This window comes from Sceloporus occidentalis, unplaced genomic scaffold, assembly GCF_023333645.1.
Source record: "Sceloporus occidentalis isolate IW3139 unplaced genomic scaffold, rSceOcc1.0.p SCAF_23, whole genome shotgun sequence".
Lineage (NCBI taxonomy): Eukaryota > Metazoa > Chordata > Lepidosauria > Squamata > Phrynosomatidae > Sceloporus > Sceloporus occidentalis.
The window spans coordinates 13,831,650-13,849,313 of NW_028317003.1; the positions used below are offsets into that span (position 1 = coordinate 13,831,650).

At 39.0% G+C, this 17,664-nt stretch overlaps 1 protein-coding gene across 1 annotated transcript in view; it reads left to right on the top strand.

The window, feature by feature from the left end:
- The window catches only part of LOC149300845 (rap guanine nucleotide exchange factor 5-like), a 37,488-nt gene that overhangs the window by 19,630 nt on the left and 194 nt on the right, over nucleotides 1-17,664 (top strand). The window contains exons 2-6 of the mRNA XM_089484882.1: nucleotides 6,726-6,776; nucleotides 7,505-7,611; nucleotides 8,235-8,356; nucleotides 9,276-9,444; nucleotides 13,210-13,291. Of these exons, the coding sequence (XP_089341008.1) occupies nucleotides 6,726-6,776; nucleotides 7,505-7,611; nucleotides 8,235-8,356; nucleotides 9,276-9,444; nucleotides 13,210-13,291 (531 nt within the window). The remainder of the gene's footprint in view (nucleotides 1-6,725; nucleotides 6,777-7,504; nucleotides 7,612-8,234; nucleotides 8,357-9,275; nucleotides 9,445-13,209; nucleotides 13,292-17,664) is intronic.

The following is a 17,664-nucleotide window of genomic DNA, read 5'->3' on the forward strand; positions in this document are numbered from 1 at the left end:
TTACGTTTAATGTAGTGCAGAGCAGGTCTAGCAGCCTGTCTATTTTGGGACAAAGGGAGGGCTGCAAACCCAGGGGCAAGACCAGCCAGGTAACCCAGCGATAACGCAGCTCAGAACGCATTTGGTAAGCAAGGTACTTCACATGCCCTAGCGACTATATGCAAAATTGCAAGTGAAACACACAACAACGCTTTAGGTAGAAGCCCCAAATCAATAAATCTGATTAACCCAAGGGTGCAGTTGACCCCCTGTCCTCTTGCCAGCCCCCCTCTGTTTGGAAGTCCGATGACCTTTGCATAGACCGCGTCTGAGAAATTACGTTTTTTTTCAAATGATAAATTGTTTTAGCTTACTGGTAATATTCTGGTGAATATTGTCTATGTTTAGGATTTGTAATCAGAGTCTATTCTAAGGACTAACTAGCTTAAGGACCAATTGGCACGATGAGCAGGAATGAATATAATTCATGCTTTGTTTGCAGGAAGCTCGGTGGGCATGTTTCTTTCATTATTGCCTAAGGCTAAAACGAACATTCATCCCGATTAGCTGCATATCACAGGTGCTTCTCTGTTGTCCCTATGATTTCTACTATTCAGGCCTTTTGTTTTTCTGTAAGCATCAGTTTGCTTGGAAATCTAGGCACGCAAAGTTTCTTTAAGACAAAAAATGCTCCATCGGGATATTTGATTCCAAAAAAAGTCGGTGGTAATTACGCGTGATGTGGAATAGATTTAAGTTATGCAGCATCTGTTGATTTTACTGATCAAGTTCATTTTCAGAACAAGCCAAATGAGCCATGATTCAAAACATTTAAGCAGCTGCTAAAATGCTGCCAACCAGGAACTGAGGGCACAAGCTGCAAATAAGTGAGAGTTGGGCGATAAACTTCATGAGTTGGCACTTCCAAGACATCTTACAAATGTCACTGGATTATTCTACAGATCTGGGGCTCTCAAAATCTACAATGTGTGTTTCATCTGCTGTTTGCGGGACCTACCAACGTATTAGAAATCAATAACAAACTAGTTGAAACGTGTCTAGCATGGTTGACGAAATGTCATCGTAATCCTAAATACGATGGATCCTAAAAACCTTGGATGAACCCTCGGATAACAAGATATTACCCGAGAGAGCAATATCTTGGGACTCTCCCTAGGGAATAATTTGGCAGGGATATTCATTCAACAAAACTCTGAATTAGAGTGTTGGATCATTCACCTAAATTTTAACTCACTGAATTCACTATTAGGAAAAAGAAGTCTTGGTGAGTTTCCTCTGTAAAAATGACTTGAACCTTCGTACTGCATACTTTAATATGTGAAGTGGCTTCCTTTCGGCTCTCTCAGATTTAACAATGCATTAAGCAGGACTAAGCCAGCCATCGTAACAGAAAAGCTTACAGGGTTTGGCTTTTATAATGCATCGTTAAGCCGGTGAGCCCATTTTAAACTATGCACTTCTCACCTACACATGTGCTTTTTTCCCTAAATAGGTACATCATAGTTCAACCTTTTGGGAATTGTTGCCTAGTTTAGAACGCAGAAAAAGAAAATCCATTGCCTTTCACGTGATTGGCTGAAATTTAACTTGCAAGCATATAATCAGGCCTACCGATTTCACTTAAAAAGTACAAAAAATGTGGATTAGAAAGTTCCTTGAAGGCATGTTGAAAATTCATAGAGCCCCTGTGCCTTATGTTGCCCACCCTGCTTTAGATTTGTAAATAAGGGTAATTGTTATGGCGGCAATTTTATTGATTGTGGAGAAATGTTCATCTCTACAAGAATACCCTCTTGCCATTGGCACACTTTTAACAAGAATACTATTTGATCTGTGTATGGTGTTTGTCTGGTCTATTTGCCCATCTGCCATTGTGTCTGTCTTTATAGGAAAGGCAATCTTTAATTTTTTTTATATAAATCAGAAAAAATGTTTATCAGTCTGATGAATTTGCTAGCAGATATCAAATATCCTTGTAAGATATGTAAATATATATATCTATATATGTTATACACATATACACAAAAAAATAAACAGACCAGGTTTGTGTACTTTTCTGCCTGATTTATAGGCTGACAGCTGGTGTAGCAAAGTGGGACCTTTCCTTTTCTTTCCAAAGCCTTTGTTATCCCAGGGCTGTGGAACCTGAGACTGTTTGACTTCTAATCCCACCTGCACGGCAAGCTTTTTATGCGACCTTGAGCTAATTAATCAACCTCCTGTTGCGTTTCCTTTAAATCTATCATGCTTTGTGTTCCCTTTCCTCTTTCTATTACTTAATAAGCAGAATGATGGCATATGGATTGTGCACTGGTTAAGGGAGGTGACCTCTAATGTCTCAGATTCTTTCCTTGGATTGTTGGCGTGGGCTAAGGTTTCCAGGGCTAAACTGAAATGACCCGAAGATCATCAGTGTCTTACGTCTGGGGGTTGGGTGGGCGTATGAGATTAAAATGCGCAAGGATAATGGTATCTAAACTTTACTAGCGTTACTATCATACGCAATTATTATATTAATAGTATTTATATTGGACAGGCTACTGTAGGATCACAGTGCTACCTTCATTTAGTTACTGTGTGTTGTTTTCTATAGAATGCAAGGTGTTTGATCAGGGTTTTTTGTCCAATAAGGCCACCAAGTACAATAAAATGTACCTGCCTGCTATACAGTGCTGTTGAATGTCCTGTCATTAGAGCACAATGGCTGCAGTGAACCAAATACTTTAAGGTGCCGTTCCACTTAAACAATTAGTTAACTGACTTTTTAGTACGTTAAGTAATTTAACCTCGGCAGATGTGTCGTTTTACACTTCTACCTGAAGATTTAAAGACTATGAGCAATGTAAAAACACCTATGAAGCCTTTTCAGTTTCTAAGCTAACAACCTATCACTGCCTGCTTCTCCGTCACATGACAGGTATGGTTTCCAGACCAAAAGAATAAGCCACATCCCACTTCATTAAATAATTATTTCTGGGAAGGGTTTGGGCATTGAACAGTACTATTATATTTTAAGTTCTGCTTACAATTACAACATTTTTAAAATTCAGGAGTATGCGGAAAAGCACATTTAAGCGAGGTTTATGCTTTGGGCTATTGGCTGTGCCATCACCGTTCATTGAGTGGTGGTATAATGGTATGTCTGTTCTTTGGATGTGTTATTTGGATGTGAATTATTTTATATTGAATTGGGCTTTGGGGCAGCCTGATTTCGTAGGTTGTATCACTGTACTGAATCTGTATTGCATCATACGATACTCATATGTGACATTATAACAGCCTAAGAAAATAGTGTCAGACAATATCTGTACTCTGTTAAGGTCCATATACATATAGACACACTGTTTGTATGTAATTTTACATATGTGTATCAGCCCACAAACATGACAAACAACTCATGGTGTTCCTTTAACAAATGCATGGGGGAGGGGAGGCTGCAGAATCCCCTAAATGCAGGCGCCTCTCCACCTAATGTATCGGTTTTTCTTAGTCTGTCAATTCTAGTCTTGTCATACCCCTTGAATATATGTATTGTATGAAGCACTGCGTACATTTTTGCCGCTTTATGAATGAAGGATAATAATAATTTGCCCCTTCCCTCTGCTATTTTGTGCGCTGGAGATGCGTTCGGTCGAACACAATCCCCCCATGTGATATACATTCCCCCCATGTGATATACATTCCCTCAGCCAGCTCTAGCAAAGAACGCTGCGACTCCTCTCCGGATTCCTGTATGCTTGAGAATGCACTGAATACTTTAATGTGCATTCTTCAAGGACATCAAACTGTCCCTTTATTAACTATATTCAAAAATACTATACCTTATGAATAATTTGTCTCCCCCGAGCTGCCGCAGACTGCATCCTTACTGTAAAGGCCGTACGCTATTGGCTGCTGCGCCATCCTGGCGACCATACACCCAATAGCAACATCAGGGAGATTTGCCTATAGAAGTAGGTGATGTATATAATCCCATCCTTAAAATGATTTGTGACCCTTTTGTGTTAATGTCTTTAATGTTTACTACCCTTTCATTCTTAGAACACAGCTGTCAAAACAACGCCATTTCATATAATTGTACACCTATAAAAAACACCATATCACTTTGAATATTTTGAGGATACATTCGTTCTTTGCCGATTTTGCAACTAACCGGTGGTATTTAACCAGGGCCCTCCTTACATTTTGTTTCTGTAAATCCAAATTGTTATGATTTGATGGCGCTGTATAGCACAATAAATCATTTTAGGCCAAGAAGCTTTAATAATGGTTAATCTTACTTTTAGTTCCACAAAGCTAAAACGATGAAATCCGTCGAGCCTCTGTTATAAACATTGCTGTTCATGTGGAATGAACGCCGTGGAATAAAGCTTCTTCAACTGCTAACCTATTTGGGTGGAATGCAATTCTGATGTAACCCTTTGAGTACCAACGAATTGAGTTACGCGCTCCCATCCACATATATGGCTAGAGCATGTGCATTGTAATGCATCACTCTTTCACCTGGCGCTGCGCTAGTTAAACTCATTTCTTACTAGAACACATAAAAGCACTGGATGGCCAGATATGTGTCTGTACAATGTTAGTGCATTGTTAAATATGTATATATTAGAGAGCATGGCGTTGTCATGGAAACCTCAGCTTCCTGACACCATCAGTAGATGCTGCGCAGTTTGTGAGCCACTTAATACGGCTAAAGAAATGATACAATGTATTTGATGTTTAAAATGTATCTCAAATCAGCCTACTACAATTACTAATATAGAAAAGAATATATATATATATATATATATATATAAGGGGTGGTAGAAGCATTATTAAACACTCATCCACATCTACCAGACAAGCCAGAAGGCTTGTTTTTCCCCCAGAAATATATATATATATATATATATATATATAATGTGTAATTTGGTATATGGTGACATGTCATCTCAGTGTCTTATATCATCATGTTTCTGTTTTTCTGGATTTGTATCAGGCTGCCTTTTAACCACTTGTCACTGTGATATATCTGTTAGATTCTAAAGTAGGGCTTCATTAGAAATAACCCAATGGGGGGGATAAGGGTCCCCCATAACTACGACACTTATTACGAATACAGAGCAGCAGTGATTCTAATTGAGCTGTCAGTCGCAGAGTCCCAGTAAAAGTAGAGTTTGTCATCTAACCAAAGATTGAGAATCAACTTTGTCATATTTAATGTGTACATTTATGCCTTTAAAAGATCTTTAAACCTTTACAACGTATTAAATATTTATTTTCCTGTTACAAACTTACGAGAGGATTATATACATAGCTGCAATCTAGTAAAGTATTTTTTGATATATGAGGGTAATACCTTTCTAGCAGAATTGGTAGAGATTAATACAATTTAGAAACAAATCTAAACATGCTTTAAGCCATTTTTCCTTCCATCGTTAAGACTGAGTATCTTTTTACAATCTCGTTGGTGAATTACAAATTATGAAATCTACATGATGAAATATTAGTGTTAATTTTATGAAGAATCTCATCTTATTTAGAAGACAGTGACATATTGTGCCAGGGCATTCTTGTTCATCCCATTGTACATCACTGCAGAATATGTAGGCTCTATATAGATCAATAAATATGAATAATATTAATAATGATAAGCTGTCTCCTAGCATTACATTAAACGAGGTGCAAAGTGTTTGGCTGTTCCTCTGTTGTCATTTAATTTCCATTTGGGAAGAGTTTGTAGCTTAAAATCACAAGCAGAATAATCATTTTAGCGGCACGACGCTTCCCTCGGTGGCATGCTGAGACAATAATGTGGCTTTACGCTGTGAATTGCAGTCTTTCCAACATAACAGAAGGTGCTGGGAGGCAAGGATTAGATAAATGTGAATATTTTAAAGGTTTTTGCATGACTTGGTACTGAAAAAGAAAGGGTGATGATATTCTGGGATTCTCATTTAAATAACGTTTCTGAAGAGATGTGATAATTGTGTTTGTGTAAGTCGTGTAGTGTATACGGCACTAGGGTTCCTTTCTGGGGAACGCAGAGTCTGATGAAGCCTCCGTATACTTCTACCTTAATCTCCACGTTAATCTGTAAAGAATTTCTCGTGGAGAAATTACTTTGCACAGATTAAGTTAAAATGTGTTTTTTTCTGTTTTGCTTTAAAAAAAATCCTTTCAGATTCCAGTCTGACTTTTATATGAATAAGGTGGGGTAATCCTCTAATTTTAAAATGCTAACCACACCTGCTCCATGGCAATTAATGTCTTTTTTTTATTTGGCGGTAAATCATAATCCATGTCATTTGGGCACATGGCCGATAACATTTTTTTTACATAGTTATCTGGTTCATAGTATCGTTTTGGTATTTGGAGCCAAAAACAAGTACTGTAGATTTGTACTCTATAGTATTGTTATTTTTTCCTTAAAGAACAAAAAAATGCTTACATGCTACATAGTCCCAATGTGTGTTAAGAAACCTTATTTGATGGAGAGGTGCCCTGTTAGTTGAAAGTTTACTTTTAATTTGCAACTTTTGCCCAATTAACGCATAAAATGTGTCTGCATGATGCAAAATAGAAGGACCGAATGATCAAAATGGGGACCAATTGGAAACGTATAATTCAGATGCTGTTACTCTCCTAAAAAAGTGTTGAAAGCCTAAACCCTTTAAAAAACAGAATTTTCATGGAAAATGAGGACAATAAAAGTCATTCTTCTTCTTTTTTCTTTCTTTTAGAGCGCACCAGAAAGAATTTCAACTGTATATGGTGATAATCGGCCCCCCAAGGTAATTTTTATTTGTATAGAATGTAGATGAGTGGAAAAAAAAAAGGTCAAATAAGTTGAAAATTTATTAATGTTTTAACCCTATGTGCTTCCATAAAGGAAATGTAATGGCATGTAAGGGGAGACCTCACAAATGTTTAGGAACAACTTTTTGGGCCTACTTTTGGACCCAAAACCATCTGTCCCTCTTTCCTCTTTCAAAGTGTATTTTCTAGGAGCTCAGAATGCTTTCTACAGTCCTGAAAAGTCGCGTTAATGTGCATGAAACCGCAAAAAAAAGTGTCAGTAAACGAAATTATGTATTTTAGTTCCTATAAATCTCACAGTCATAGTTAATATTTAGCTATTGATAAGTGGAGCAGTGAGATTTGCCCTTCTCAGGCCTCTAACCCAACCCAAATATACCCCTTTGGCTATTCGAAATGTTAGGAGGTATAATTTAATGCGCTTAACACTGATCAGGAGATAACGAGGTAAACTAACATGCCATGTACTGTATTTGCTCGTACAATCATAGTGTTTATTTCAAGAGGAGGTGATTGCACACGGGCATATATGTAAAAATAGTCATCTTAGAGTTTGACCCACAATCTCTATCCTGACAATCTATACAAGGGCTTTCATGCAGAAAGAATAGGATGTTACTTATATTGATATATCATTTTTTTAATTAAAATCCAGAGATTGACAATGCAACCAAGAAACAATGCAAATATTTTGTCTTTTTAGTTGTGCGGAGAGAGTGTTGCGTGTGCTGGAAGAGCATTACGGAACGCGCTGAGAAGTCAAGCACCGGATCTAATTCGGGATCGCATGTACCTCACCTGTATCTGCAGGTAAGCGTAAACCCATTGCATAAAAGGAGTGAATATGTCAAAGTAGTCACACTGGTTTATACTTAAGTAGAAAAAATGTGGGGTTCCTGATTGATTCCTAAAGTTGGGATCCCCAGACCTGTATTTAGTTACACCTACCAGTCATAATTAACCTAATTGCTAAACCATGCTGAATCTGGCCAGTTTTTGACCCGAGCGGTATTAGTAGCCCTCATTATTCTGAACAACCTGCAGGAATGAATACGTTTGTAAATGCGATCACATTCAGTCTTTCTGGCTTCGGGTTCTCAACAGAACCTTTTACTGAACAAGTCTTGTCTTAGGGTTTTTCTGGTTTACAGTCTTTACTGTGTTTTCTCAAACATCCCCCCGTAGCCTTTTGTAGATTAAAGAAAAATGGATTATTTCATATAACAGACCATTTACCAATTACAGTTCCATGCCTCTTCTTTTCATGGACAATTAGTGTCCACATATGCTTCTTTTCTGTGTTCTATATTGTAACGGGGGGGGGGGGGGGGTTACAATGAAGATTTTTTATTTTAAGCTTCTTTTTTCCTTTGTGTTCTTCCCCGATACGAGTAAATAACATCTTGCCTTTTTCTTGCCCCTCGGCTCTACAGGAAATGTTGTGTGGGGTCTGAGCTGGTAGACTGGCTGTTGCACCATTGCCCGTTTGTGCAGTGCCGGTATACGGCGGCTGGAATCTGGCAGACGTTGATGAAACTGGGGATTTTGATTTCAGGTTTGTTCGTCCTCCTCACCCATGTGAACGAGAAGTGGAAAATTTAGGTTTAAAGTGCTAGAGGAAGAGCATTGCTCAGCAATTTGCTGCACAGCATTCTGTAAAAGAAGTTTGCTGAACCGATAATGGCTTTTAGTGGCGCCTAATAGCTCTAGATGCTTTTTACAATTGCAATACCGTTACGGGCGGTTATGGTTAAATATCACAATTCTTGATTTCATAAAAATTCCAAACAAATTCCAAACGTGCTGAAGCTCACACTTAGCGTAGAATGAATCCCCCTGCGTGCTGACTGTATACACAGGTACAGGATAAATCATGATAGTTGTTATTTCCCAAATTCCTTGACTAATCCTCCGCAGAGTTTGTCTGCACTCAGGAATATTTCTCAATCCAGATAGCCTCCCATAGTCTGTAATTCCACAGAAAAGTGGCATTTCTCCCAATCGCTTTATGTGGTAGTCCATTTCCCATTGGTCCAAGGTTGAGGAAGTACAGAAACTGCTACTTGATGTATTGATGAATTTATTAAGTTTACATTTTCTATCAGGATATAAATGTCTGTTTAATGTTTAAACAATTTCGTAGCACGGATTTTAACAAATCATTTGCTTGGAGGCCGCACTGCCCTAGTTTTGTTGATCCTGGTTTCCCCAAAACGCTGTTTATTCTCCTCCCCGTGCGCCCGCTTGCAGACATGTACGTGCGCGGGGAGTACCGTACCTTCTCAGACTCTCAGTGACTTTACCCACTGAATCTATACCCCCAAGATTGAAGCCAGAAGGGCCCACTTGTGCAGTCCTGACCGGTTAGGGAGGCAGAGGTGCCCAATTGACAAATTATTATTGTTTTATATATCCCCATCATTTTCTTCAGTGCTGTACAATGGGTTTTACTTTTTTTTTGCCTTCTGTTGCAGTGGACAAGCAGCTAAGTTTCCAGGACGCCTACGTTTTCTATCAGTTCTCATCTTCTGAGTGCACTGAGACGGCGTGTGAGTTTGGGAGAGACAAAGCCTGGCTGATGGGTGTCCATTTTTTAAAGCAACTTGCTCCCCTTGCTCCTTTAACATCGAACATATGTGACATGTAAGTAAAGCCTCTACTTCCCAAATTTCATACCAAATAAGAAGGCAGTATCTAGTGCTGGAGGTATGCTGCTCACTGACGGCAGCGGGACTGCTCACTGACGGCAGCGGGACTGCTCACTGACGGCAGCGGGACAGCCCATCTAAGTTGGCATGAGGGGCTCTGGGTAGCATGAGCCAGGTAGGAACAATGAGAGTGTTGGAGTATGAACCCCTATTCATGCACACAGATGGCAGCGCATTCTTTACTGAGAAAAAATCCATTGAAAGAATTCACTTTAATAAAGTACAGGTCAAACACAAATGCAACAGTAAAAAAAAAACCAGGATCATTCCAACTGGTTAAATGTGTCCTACTGAATCTGCCGACTAACTAAACCTCGTTCCTACTGTTGGATTCTCAAAGCTTTTTCAGAAATTGTTCTTTAGATTTTTAAGATTTTGTATTATTCATAGTTTTTGCAGAGAACAAAAGGTTTCTGTCGTAGAAACTGAAAACGCCTCTTAAAACTTGTTGTTTTTTATGCAATGAAACCTTCGGCTGAAAGAATAACCTGACAGATTTCTGAAGGCTCATTTACATAGTAGAGAGTCCAGTTAATTTTTGGTGTAAGTGGAACAGCAACTTTGCAAAGCATTGCAAATTCAGCTGACGGCCACGTATCATGTTTGGTGCTGTCTAAGAAGATAACCTAAACATTTCAGAGTAATTATTGAGATAACTGTAAAGGATAACGCCAAATTTATAACTTGCTGATTTTGTTGCTTGGCAAGCAGCGATTCTCTAAGCCGTTTGTATGCTATCAATCACAAACGGGATGGAATAAAATCTGTGTGCCTGCTTCTGTTTACTATACATTCATTTGTTAACGCACAGAGCAGGGCAATCCATTGCGGTTCCTCGCTGGACTCGTCTTTGCTTTGAGAACACTACTTGTTGGCTTTGTGCAGAGTTAGTTATATTGTATTCAGACTCAGGGGTCAGTACTTTAACGCTTTATGTGCTAGACTGTAAGCCCACAGGCTGGACCCCTAAAGTTAGCACATCAAGAAAATTGGGGTTGATTCACAAAAGGGAGAGTTTGCAGGGGAGTTGTGGCTTCAAATCCCTCACTTCATTTTTCATTAACCCCTTCACGACGATTCTCATTAATGGGTTTATGGACAACCCGCTGTCCTTAAAGTAAGGCGACCTCTGGCATGTGTTCGAGGTAAAGGGGCTGAGCAGATCCTGTATAAACAAAATTCAAGAGTTGAGGAGACTTTGGAGAAGTCTCAATTCTTTTACTATACATTATACAGGGCCAGCCAAGCTCTTCCTGCAGTCCACCGGGGTGGACCTTCTTAAAGTATAATGAAGTCAAGAAGATGTAAAGTCCCCTGACATTGTATTGATTAAGTATGAATTGTCTCTGTGTAATGCACTGCATTCACAAACCGATACCCGGTTAGTACAGTGCTTGTCATTCTGCACGGTCCTCTCTATTACTATGTAATTACCCACGACTGACCACTCGCTTTACACAAATCTATTGTTCTTTAACTTAATGCCCAACCAAATGTATTATTTAATTACATGTGATCCCCCATTTGTTGACTGATTGCTCTTAACCCCTTCCTTACATCACTAGGGAGTTGGAATGGGAAATGTTTCTTTAAAGCTTTTTGTTCTTGATGCCAGCAATGTGATAACAATGTATAAAGTCATATCCTTATAATGCACCAACATAAAGCTTGGCGAGCCAAAGTCGGCTTATGCTGGTTCGGAGCAGATCATATGCTGTGCCCACTTTATCGAGATCGGAGCGGTCCGAACCGGATCCAAGCCGAGTATTAAAGTCCCGGTGAGCCATGGGTCTGATTCAGCTCGTGGAACCCCACAGCCTACGCGCCTGCCTCTCATTTATTAGAAAAATAAAAAAACTGCCGGCCCAGCTGGCCACCGATATGACTTCTACACAGGTAGCCGACCCAGGGATGTGAGGCGGGGGCCTGGATTCCCGTCTAGCAGGATTCTGCATTACTACATCTAGCGAGAGTCATGCGGCGTCCAGATTGTATGCGCCTCGTCTCGTGTTTGTTGTTAAGCATCGGTATCTTTAAAATCTGCAAGTGTTTGTTTGTAGTGCACACATTACAAATAGCCAATTTCAATGAAATGTTGCCACGGCGGGTAACATGGTTGTGTGAATGCTGTTTGCCCCGGCGTGCTTACACTTTGCAGTTTATTCACAAAGTCATAAAGTGGCAGGTGTGTTAACTATGCATTATGAAGGGCCTACACGGTGGCATGTGTCATACGTCATGCATGACCATGTCAGGAGGTGAAAGGCTCCAGCTCACGCTATATGAATGAGCCCCATTGCGTAGCGTCAAGCATCTGGAATTGCCACAGAGGGACACTTGGGGCTCTACCCAGACCTTTTATGTGACTCTCTGACCCGTTAATAGATGTGTAAATAATTGAGTAAGGAATTCCCAAGAAGAATAATGTACTTTAGTCACACGATTTAATTGAAAGAAAATTGAACCTAAAGTTTTTTTTTTGCTGTTTATGTACAAATTATTATGACCTTTATGGCTGTAGAACAATTTTCCTGATCTCCAAGAAACAAGAAGCATAATCATAGGAATGAGGGACAGGCAATTAGGGTCCTAAGTGGGGGGTCTCATTATGTGAAGCAATGGTGTGGGGGGGCAGAACATTATATTGTAATTAATACAGATTTAATAAAAAAAATGGCAGTGGTGCTAAGTAGTTAAAATTAAAATATAAAGACTTAGCGGCTAGTGAACAAAATGGACCCCAAGGTGCGTGGAAGAAATCGGAAGTGTCCCTTTAAAAAAAGAAGTAGCAATCGCTCGTGATAAAAGACTTTATTCACGTTTACTCATTTGCGGGGCTTTCGTGTGTTTTGGTCATTTTTGTAATACTTGTGCGTTGACTAAAAAATTGCGCGGAGAAAAGGCTGAACAAACTGTGCCTTGCATACCTTAACCCCTGATGTGCCGGAGTGAAAACATAATACAAAGTAACATTAAAAAACATGCCTCGTTCCGTGCTATACCCCACAGCGTGTAATTCTTGTACTTTGCCTTTAAGTAGACGAAGGTTTTGCAGACGTAATTTGTTTTCCTCTTTGTTTATTCAATGCACCTTTTGTTTTATGCAGAAGTCCACAGTGCGGTTGGAAAATAAGTGGGAGTCAGTAAATAAGCATTCAGTTCAGGTTGTAGTTTGGCCGCCATGAATGAGTCGATTTAAATACGTTACAGCGGAGCCAATTAAGTCATTATTGCTTTTTGCTAGGTTGCCAGCGAACTACTGACTTTACATTCCCAAGAGTCCGAAGCAGTTACCTTAGAACAGACAGGGGGTACGCGTGCGTGCGTGCGTGTGTGCGTGCGTGGGTTAAAGAAAGGCCCCGGGACAGTATACTGTGCTGTGGGGGTATGAGTTTCTCACTGGCTTTATTGAGCAGATCCACAGGAGTGCGAGCATCAAAACTGGACCCTTGTTACCTCGCATGTCCTTTTCTGCTACATTTTTGCCTAGATCTTTCTTGAATAAATCTTACGTGTGCAAGCACTATATTAATAAATGTAATGTAATGTTAGTCTGATAAAGAAGGTATTATTTTATACTGTAGTACTTGTGTGACCTATGTGTATATATAACCTATAGTGTGTGTGTGTGTATGTATATATATATATATATATATAATATATAAACAAATCGTAATCCTTTTGTTTTTTCCATTCCCAGGTCTGGTGAGAAACTAGAAAGCACAGCAGACGCAAATAGCAAGATACTACAAATTCAAGCTCTCGCCCGGCTTACATCTGCGGTACGGTCATTGCTCTATTTATTAAGATCCAATCTAGCAGTCCGGGTTAAATGCTTTGGGTAATACATCTGTATGCGTGGCGTTTCTGAGCTTTAGGGATTAATTAGTGATAACTGGCAGATGGAGTTATGCCGTCTCTTGTTCAGTATCTGTATTATATAACTTGTCCCTCTCCTGCATCTTCATGTGGAGCTTCAGCCACAGGTTGTTGTTGACCATTTTGAGGGCATCTGTAAACAATGTGGAGGGGTATATATAAGATGCTATTTAAAAAAAAAATGTATTACCCGTCCCTAAATAGTATGGTTTCATGTGTATCACAAGCGCTCCTGAAACAAGGTAAGCTGCCCTTTCTGCAGTTTATTTGGGTGGATTGCTGATCCAATGATGGCCCGGTGCTCAGCTCTGTAGGAGGCTAAGATATCCGAACCATCAGTGATTTAATGTAGTTGTTTTCATCAATTACATTGGCTTCGGTCAGAATGAGGTGGAACATGGGCAGACTAGGTATAACGGGTAACAACCCCATTAGATTCTAAATGGGCCAAAAAAGTTACCAGCTGCTTCTTGCTCACCTACCTAGTTAGTGCCTCTCCATCCATTCAGTCAACACAGAACCCTCCTCTACAACTCATAACAACTCTATGGAGCACACGGAGGGCTTTATCATTATTATTTAACTAAAATAAATGTAAAATGGGGATTACTATTCCTTCTAATAATCACTTCCTCAAGGTACAGGCTTTGGAAAGGGTGACTTCAGGTTTCACGTTGCATGCAAAGTTTGTGAAAGCTTTCTGTGCAAATACTGTATAACTTTACCCAAACTACACCGGGGCTCTTTATGTAGCACGCACACACATGAAATCTAGTAAGAGCGGCGTTTTGAAAGATTTATATTACAAAGAGGAAGAGAAACACAGCGGTGGCAGAAGTGTAAAGTCCACAGGGTTCTTTCTTCCTATATGTCTGCTATACAGCTTGGTTCCCATCCGCTTTTGGCACAGTCGGGTGGACACACCTATAGTTGTTTGCAGACGTTCAGATTTTACTACCTGGCACTTCCGTTATTATCGCCCCCGTCAGAAAATCATTTGCCAGTAAAATGAGCAAACACATCTTATTATGGAAATACTTCTTTAAACAACTAGAACACCACTAAGTGATCTTTAGAACACAGTAGTATTTAGTGCATTAGAGAACTCATCTACCACTATCAATAAAATGATTTTGTATTGTGGGAGAGTTAAATGATACGTTTTTGTTCTTTGATCTATGATAGGTTAAAGGAAGCTGTCAAAACAAATCCTTGCTAACGTAGAAATCAGCACCTGTGTCACAAAGCAATGCGTAACTGACAGCATTCATCATATTAATCCATCCAAACAAGCCTGTCATGGGCAAACGAGATGTGCTTCAACACATACGTGTGCTACTCCATGTAGAAACCTCTGATACACTGAATAAGCAAAGCGTGAAGACGTTGGATGGTTTTTCGACTGTGAATATCACCTGCCTTGTTTTAAAGTCTTCATGTATGGGCTGATCATTTCTTAGAAAAAAAAAGCCTACATTTCCATAAAAGATGTTTTCCCATCCCCTTTTTGGTAGGCTAAAGGTATGTGTATAGAAGCTTGATTTTCAAACCTAAAGCATCCGTCTGGCTTTGGTGTGCGTTGAGCTTCCACAAGAACCGCTGAGCTGGCTGTGTACAATAACATAGTTCTAAGAGTCAGATGACTTTCAACAAGTCTCCCCACATTGACTATACATTATTAGGGTCTATTCACTAAAGTGGGAGTCTGCAGGGGAGTTGAACATTTGACATCCCTTGTGCGCCTTTCCTGTACGAAGGTCTGTGCTGGTATAATACATGTTTAATGTGAAGTGATATTTCAAACGTCATCTCACATATATATTATACCGGGTTGGCTCTTCATAATCCACAGTGAATTTAAATAGTTGAAGCTGCAACTGTCTGCAAGCTCTTTCTTTAGTGAATAAGCCTTTATTAAGTAGTGAATCCATATTTGATCAGTCTCACTCCCTACACATCCACCATATTAGAAGAAACTGAAAAAAATATTAATAAATATTACATTTATTAATATGAAAATATAAATATTCATAAAGTTTTTTTTGCTGTTTGGCATTTTCCTTAAAACAAATATGAATTCATAAATATTTTTGCTTTGGGCCCTAACATTCTAGAGCTGCACCTGATAACATATTTCTTAAGAAGAAATTCTGGGATTTGTTAGATCTGTGGCAGCCATCAATGCTAGAATCCAGAGATTATTTAAGAATAGTAGTTTTACAACCATCTGTAGCGCATGTGAAATGCACCATGTATATACTGTATGTATGCGTACAATATATGTATAAATATACTGTATATATATATATATATATATATATATATAATACACCAGCTAGGTTTTTTAGGAGATGGGGCCAGCTTACTTAGGACATGTTAGTCTGGTGTTTGGTGTGTGAAAAAATTGGAGATTTAATTATCATTAAGGGTTTCAAAGTTAAGCTAATTGTTTCTCAGATAAATGATGCGTCTTCTAATAGCAGTTTTAGAGTTAAATTCCAATTACTTTCTCTGATCTTATTAGATCTTCAAATAGAAAATCACAAAATGTAGATGCAATTAGATTAGAGTACGATGACTCTGCTTTATATAATATACAATAGTTTCAACGATTCAACAGTATACCAACATAGAAAAGACCAGAAATGTAAGGAAGTTGGTTTGACCTTACTCATCCCAATGACCTTGAAAACATACTGCAGGGGTATATTTATGGGGGTCACTGCCCTAGGCCTGATCCAGCTAGGCGCAGGCTTCTATAGTGTAAACGGGGCTTGTAAAATAGCCAACTGCTCTGTGAGCAGCATGACATCTTTCATTCGATCTTAATAAATGTGTAGTATGTTACACGTGTGAAGTTGTGTGTTTCTTTTGTCGTTCTTGTGTCTGTTGGATCACACTCAGCACGCAAATCACACAACCTGGAGCATCGTCCTTTTATGCAGCCATTCTCTACGTAGTGCTGCCGCCTAGTGTTTGCCAGGGGAAAAGATTTGTTTACATTTTTCACTCATTTTCCAAGTAATTGAGATTTCACAACATGTAAATGTACATATATACTAAAATTGTAAATAACATGTTTATAAATTTGAAGGATAATATTTGAAGTTTAAGAAGAAAATGATGCTCTAGATATTAGATATATTTTAAAACTACAAGAAGGAAACTGCAAGAATATTTATTATGTAGGTAATATTTATGTTAAATTTGACTGTAGAGCATCAGCTTTAGGTTATTTTATAAATATATTTATATAGTGCCGTTAGGCTCCAGAGCTTTTTATCCATATTAGCCTAGGAGAAGACTGAGTCTAAACTTTACCCTATGCGACTATCATAAAAGAGGAACTAAAGTCACATAAAGCTTTCTAGGGCTCAAAGGTATCTTTTTATTGCGATGTAAATAGCATTTATATAAACTGACTGTATATATATATATATATATATATATATATATATATAAGACATACCTTATATATGTGAGGTAGAAAATGCATGTGTAAGTGCCGTACCACAAAGCAAAGTGCAGGCATTGGGGCTCCAATCTGTATGGATAATAACCTCATGCCGTCACTCAGATTCGCCGAATTTGTCTGGATACATAAGTTAAATATGGACGACCCCCTTGGTACCCGGCCCCCCACCAGACTCTCTGTAAGGTACCCTATAGACCTCCGTAGAGCAGTGTTTGTTAACGAGTGCTATCCGTTATCTCTATGGGTACTCCTTTGGTCAAGGAGGTGCTTCAAGACTAACTTAATTGCAAAAGTTAATGGCATTTGAGTGTAAATAGTTAATGAGGTGGTGCTGGTAACGGTGGGGAAACGCTGCCTTTGAGTGCCATTTTCAGGAGCCCCATGCGTAGCTTATTTCTGTAATAAACCTGAGCCTTGAAACCCACATGGGCAGATATTTAATTGGAAATATTGGCTATATATTAGACCACTTATCCTGAAACATGGATTTCCAGAAACTAAAATGATCTCCCAATCCCAAAGGGGTCTGACATGCCCCATCACGCCAGATCAGGGCATCTGACAGCCAAAGAATTTGTTGTGTTTGAAGCCACTTTCTTCTTGCAGCGACGTATACTTACTTTTCTGTTATGATTAAATCAATTAAATTTAATGGAATTTACTTTTGGTCTTGTTTGATGTTAGGATGGACCGTGTCATTTCCATTTTCCATTCCAATTTTAATAAGAAGCCATCTTCAGTTTTCATCTGCATTTCTCTGATGGCTGGAATGGATACGTATGCCAACACTGATTTGTCAGC